General features: G+C 37.0%; 1 protein-coding gene across 1 annotated transcript in view; it reads left to right on the top strand.

Annotated features, from left to right (window-relative positions):
* Positions 1–6,320, top strand: part of palld (palladin, cytoskeletal associated protein) — a 92,487-nt gene that overhangs the window by 78,627 nt on the left and 7,540 nt on the right. The window contains exons 12-16 of the mRNA XM_016571988.1: positions 1,175–1,313; positions 2,460–2,561; positions 3,052–3,090; positions 4,985–5,203; positions 6,062–6,211. Of these exons, the coding sequence (XP_016427474.1) occupies positions 1,175–1,313; positions 2,460–2,561; positions 3,052–3,090; positions 4,985–5,203; positions 6,062–6,211 (649 nt within the window). The remainder of the gene's footprint in view (positions 1–1,174; positions 1,314–2,459; positions 2,562–3,051; positions 3,091–4,984; positions 5,204–6,061; positions 6,212–6,320) is intronic.

A 6,320-nucleotide genomic window follows, 5' to 3' on the forward strand; every position in this document is an offset into this window, starting at 1 on the left:
AAATGTTTCCATATTCGCGATGTATTTGAATGCCAAATTATTATTTATTATGTAGCCTACTTCACTCGCGTTCCAATATCCACGTAAAACAAAATGTGTTTGACATAACATCACGGTGGTATGGTGATAACACTTAACGGCACAGATTTTACTACATATTTAAACTGAGCAGTGTGTTTTTTTCCATATGTTTGACTGACTGTATTTTATTATGATAATATAGATGGATAGATAGATATAGGTCTATAGCCTAGCTTTACTATGTTTTTCTCCGCTCGCAGAAGCGCTGCAGGTGCGTGATGTGATATGATGACCATTTGTCCCCGGTAAACAAATTTTAGTATTTTTAACGGGCCACAGACACTTATCCTTTCTAATTTAATTCAATTCTAATTTAAAATAATCTTGTCGGTTAACGGTTAATAATCGGTTAACGAGCGTCGGTTAGGAAAAATAACCGAAATTAACATCCCTAGTTTCACATAAGTATGTTATTCAAGATGTGGTGGGTAAACAATGACAAAATGTTTATTTAAGCTTGTAAGCCTCTCTCCTTCATATAAACATACAAGTGATGCAAATACAAGCTGAACAAGAGTTTTTCCAGAGACTGATTTGATGTTGCTCATGATTTATGATTAGGATCTTCAGTGAAGATGGTCTTTCTGTTAAACTTGAGTTTAAAACACTCATCCAGAGTTTGTCTTCAAAGCTGCTGCTCCTATCATCCACCTCTTCATCTCCGTTTTCTTCATTATCTTCCACTAGTTCATTCCTCTCTCTCTCTTCCTGGCATTCCAGAGCCAGAGGGGGAAAGATAAGAGACCGCTGTGGAATTTTAAAGCACACACAAACAGATAACGAAATTTATTCTTGCTTTCCAGTGTATATGCAAAAAAATATGTCCCACAATCTTCTCGTCAGTGCCAACTTTCGTATTGCAGTGTATTATAAAAGCTGCGGTTCTGTTCATTTGTGTATGTGCATTAATTCTAGCCTCTATCTGGAAAGGTTTTATGGACTGGGAAATATAACTCTGTAGCAACAGTTTCCCACTTGATTCTGTGTTTAGGAAGTCAACAGCTACAGATTATGTACTTGGAGAAATGCTTAGTCTGCTATCTGTTGATTTAAAGTTTTTTGTTTTCATTATTTTCTGATTGTGTTTTAACAGGGCTTTGCCACGTAAGACTACACCCCGCACACCACGCATCATCTCTGATTCAGAGATCCAGGGCTCCAAAGATGCTGTCATACAAGACCTGGAGAGAAAACTACGCTTCAAAGAGGAGAGACTGAGCAATGGACAGCAGGTATGTGTGTGAGAGGTCTTATGTTTGCATTACTAAATAATTATAGTACAACATTAATAGTACTACCATACTAGCCTTACTAGCGTTACCATCTTGAATATAATGTAGTCTAACCAATAACACATGCAGTCATGTTTGAGTATGTTTGGTCATTAATTTTTTTTAAAGGCATAAATAACCCCCCAAAAAATGTAATAATTCACCCTCATGTTCTAAAATGCGTGGAGTGAAAATAAAAGAAAAAGAACTTTTCTGTGCAATACAATGGAAATAAATTGGAGCCAATTTTATTTTAGATCTCTGTATATGTACTGTTATAGTATGTATTAATATTTTGAATTAGCTATTATTTTTATATTTTAAGTAAATTTTTAGTTTTTCATTTCTTATTTAGTTTAATATTTTAATTTCAAATTTTTTTTCAGTTTTTAGTTATCAAAATGATTTTTAATACTTTTAGTTAACAGTAACAAAATTGATGGGAATGGATGCTAGTGCTGTCAAATCGATTAATCGCAATTAATCGCAACCAAAATAAAAGTTTGTGTTTACATAATATATATTTGTGTTTCTTAAATATATACATGTAATGTGTGTAGATTCATATAAATATACACAGTACACACACATATATTATGTAAACACAAACTTTTATTTTGGATGCGATTTAATTGCGATTAATCGATTTGACAGTACTAAAACAAACATAAAAGTAGTCCATCCAACTCAAGCCATAAGATGAGGAAATAGACACACAAGAACCAGTGACACTTGGTTGAATCTAATGTTAAATATCATGCTAAGTTCAAATATGTGCAAGTGTAAATTGGGTGAACTGTTCAGCTGAGAATAATTTTATTTTTATTTTTCAGCATTCACTAACTTTTCATTCTTACAAAATACAGCTAATAAATGGAGAAAATTACCTTCCACCACCAGCTCCTCCAACTGAAATGGTCAATCACTATAGGAGTCCTAAAATCAACCCACAATGCATAGCAAAACCCACCACGTATTCAGCGCAACTAATTGCTTTGAATTCACTTGTACAGGCCACCGAATAATCGCAATGCTTTCGCGTGTGTGAGTGTGTGTTTTCTCACACACTAACCCAGGCTCTGACAGATTAATCCTGCTTGCTTTCAGAGGTTAACCTATGAGGAGAAGATGGCTCGCAGACTGCTGGGTGCTGACAATGCTGCCACAGTGTTTAACACACAGCAGGTGGAGGAGGAGCCAGTCACACAGGTATAATAAACACAACACACAAACCCACCAACACAACGCCCCCATTGTGTCACAGTAAACAAAGCAATTGTTTGTAATTGGCTGGTTTTTTAAACATGGGTTATAAACAAAATGCATCCATTACAAATCGGTCCACACACTTTTTCCAATGACTACCAGTATACAGCAAGGTTGTTGGATGTTGTTTGTGGTTTGCCTGCGTGTTTGAAAATGCATCTTTATTTGGCTAATAGCAGCGAGCTCCCGCATGTGCTTGCACATATGCATTGGGTACATTGTAAAGTGATGTCATTTTGGCAAGGACGCTCTCAGCGAGGCGTTTTGGAGGTGTGTGAGCAGGTAAGTTCATAAAAGCAGGATTAGCAGCCCAAAACAAACACACATTGACAGTAATGTGTGTGATTGTGCACTTTTGTGCAATAGGTGTGTAATCTACGCAGGATGTGACATCATCCTCAACCCCCCTGCCTGTTTTGTGATCTCTCTACAGGAAGGCAGCTCAACTGACTCAGAGTCTGTCCCTCAAAAGGTTATTCATATTCTTCCCGTCTATTACAAACATCAAGCAGCGGCCTGTCTGTCCTCCTTATATTTCGCTCTTTTCTCAGTCTGCCTCACCGCTGTATTTCCCTTTTCTTTACCTCATGAGACCACCCCAGTTGTTTAATTTCTCACCCCCTCTGTGTGTGGTCACCCTCATGTTTTGGCCAGTCACTACTGTATGTGATTGTGTGTTTACTCTATCCACTGTGTCTCTGTTTATGGAATATTGGCGTTTTGATTAAGTCCTTGACGGCAATATGACAGTGATTACTATTGTACTCTCTGGGTAAATCATCAAGTACAGAGATTTACACTGCAATCTTACTGATCAAATAAGCAGTGTGTTCAGTGTTTGTATTGAACCAAAACTCCTGGGGGGTCCAATATTTGGAGGAAAGTACAGTACTGCTTAAAAGTTTGGGCTCAGTAAGATTTTATTTTTTTGAAAGAAAGAAATACTTAAATTTAGGCTGAACACATTAAATAAGTGACAGTACAGACTTTTTTCATCAAAGAATCTTTAAAAAAAAAATGTATCGGCTTCCACAAAAATATTAAGCAATGTTAAACCGTTTTCAATATTAACAATCATGTTAAATGTTTCTTTAGCACCAAATTCTGAAGGATCATGTGACATTGAAGACTAGAGTAATGGCTGCTGAAAAGTCAGCTTTGCCATCACAGGAATAAATTACATTTTAAAATATATTCAAATAGAATATTTTTATTTTAAATTCTAATAATATTTCACAATATTGCTGTTTTACTGTATTTTCGATCAAATAAATCCAGCCTGTGAATACAGGTAAAAATAACTGCAAAAAGAGACTTTTTTAAAAAAAAAAGAAGAAGAAAAAAAGAAAATCTTACTGACTTCAAACATATGTTAGATATATGATTTCAGCTATTTGTTATATAATGAAATGTTATTCACATCATCCTTCATTGTATTTTAGCTGTTGTAACAAATTGCTGATGAAGGGGTTTATTTTGTGATAATGACTGACTGCACATTTCCCCACTTATCACACAGATACTTCCCAAAAAGTTAAATAGACATGAAATAGAATGTGAGTTGAATTTATTTTATGTAAGAAGAAAAAATAAAACAATTTCTGCATTTGATAAAAAGAATACAGTAATTTCCCTTGGACAGCAGTCGATTATGCAGTTTAGCGGTCATTATACAAAAACATTTGGCCACTGTAATGGCCAAACAACATCATATGAACATTAAAAATGTGGAAAAAACTGTGCTGGGTGCCTAACATCATGTGTCTTGTTATTGCTAACTGATCAGAGACCGCATGCGTCTGCTTCACACATTTCCTGCCCTCGAGTGGAGACTAAAATGCACATGCTTCTCTTCCTCTGAACTGTGGGAAGTGGATATGCTGTTATTGTTGTGCCATAAATTTAAAGTGTGCTTAGTGCTCCACACACATCCTTGGGCAAATAGCGGTTGTCTGTGTGTTTGCATAGGAAATGTGCATGTGTGTGTGTTTTTGGGAGGATGTGGCTGGACGTGCAAGAGAACAAGATGGAGAGGGTGCATTCGTTGTCCACATATGTAGTTATGATGGTGTGTGTGTGTGTTTTTCTTACTGCAGCTGTGTCTTAAACCTGCAATTATTGTTGTGATGTGTCATCAGCACACACTTTTCTCCAGATGTTCCTTCTGCCTGCAGAGTGAAATAAAAAGAAACAGATGACTAGAAACAGACCAGATGAAAGAGCAATAAGAGTTGGATACAGGACTGAATAGATTATAGGACACAGTGATGAGAGGATCTGTGAATGAATAAAATGAGTGATTGAATGAGTTAGTAAGTTGAGGAGAAGGTCATAAGTTAAAGTCTTTGTATTTGTTTGTGTGACAGCAGTATAAAGTGTCCAGCTTCGAGCAGCGGTTGATCAGCGAGATCGAGTTCCGTCTGGAGCGCTCGCCTGTGGAGGAATCTGACGATGACGTTCAGCATGATGAAGACACTCCCGGAGAGGTCGCACCGTTCTTCGATCAGAAGCTCAAGCATTACAAGGTCTTCGAAGGAATGCCTGTGACCTTCAGCTGCAAGGTCATCGGCGACCCAAAGCCAAAGGTGAGAGGTCATCACCCATGCAATTTAGCTCTCTTAGCAGGTTTAATTTCTTGTTGCTTGTAATCCGATCCTTGTCAATGACTTCCATGAAAATGCTAATTTTGTGTTTATGACCGTAATCTCAGCAGGTAGTTAATTAGTAAAACAAAAGTTTACCCAGAAATGAAAATCTAGTTTCCCTCAGGTTATCCAAGATGTTGATGCGTTTGTTTCTTCATTAGAACAGATTTGGAGAAATTTACATTTAGATTACTTGGTCACCAATGGATCATCTGCAGTGAATGGGTGCCGTCAGAATGAGAGTCCAAACAGCTGATAAAAACATCACAGTAATCCACACAACTCTAATCAATCAATTAACATCTCGTGAAGCCAAAAGCTGCGTGTTTGTATTAAATTCATCAAGATTTTTTCTTAAGTGTAAACCATTGCATCCAGCTAAAACCCAAGTCCTCTGTCTATAATATTGCTTTCTCCAATGAAAAAGTTGTCTTTTCTAAATCAGGAGAGAAATATGCACAGATCATGCACCATTTACAAGTGAAAACAGTCCAAAATGGTTCTACATAAGAATGTTGATGGATCTGGATGTGAGAGGGCAAAAGGGGATGAGCTTTTTCACTGGAGGAAGTGTTATTATGGATTATGGACTGGTATTTGCTTCACTTCTAAAATTCCAGCCATATATGGCTGTCTCGCTTTCATTGTGTCTCTCTCTGACTACCATGAGACCACAGTAATGACTGTGTGATGACAGCAGACTTAATAACAGAAGTGATGAAGTAGAGAGAAAAAAGAAACAACGGTACAAGCTTTGGAGTGTTGCATAACCATGTGTATATCTGTGTCTGGTTGAAGGTGTACTGGTTTAAGGACGGAAAGCAGATCTCAAAGCGCAGTGAACACTACCGTATCAGTCGTGAACCAGACGGCACATGTTCCCTGCACACAGCGGCTGCCTCACTAGATGATGATGGGAACTACACCATTATGGCAAGCAACCCAGCGGTGAGATGAGATTTTTTTTTTTTTTAATTATATAGTTTTATTACAGATGGTAACAATGGATTCAAACTGATCAATTCTCTGTATTTTTTTTTTTTTTTACACATGCAAC

This window comes from Sinocyclocheilus rhinocerous, unplaced genomic scaffold (assembly GCF_001515625.1).
Source record: "Sinocyclocheilus rhinocerous isolate Xijiao unplaced genomic scaffold, SAMN03320098_v1.1 scaffold562, whole genome shotgun sequence".
Lineage (NCBI taxonomy): Eukaryota > Metazoa > Chordata > Actinopteri > Cypriniformes > Cyprinidae > Sinocyclocheilus > Sinocyclocheilus rhinocerous.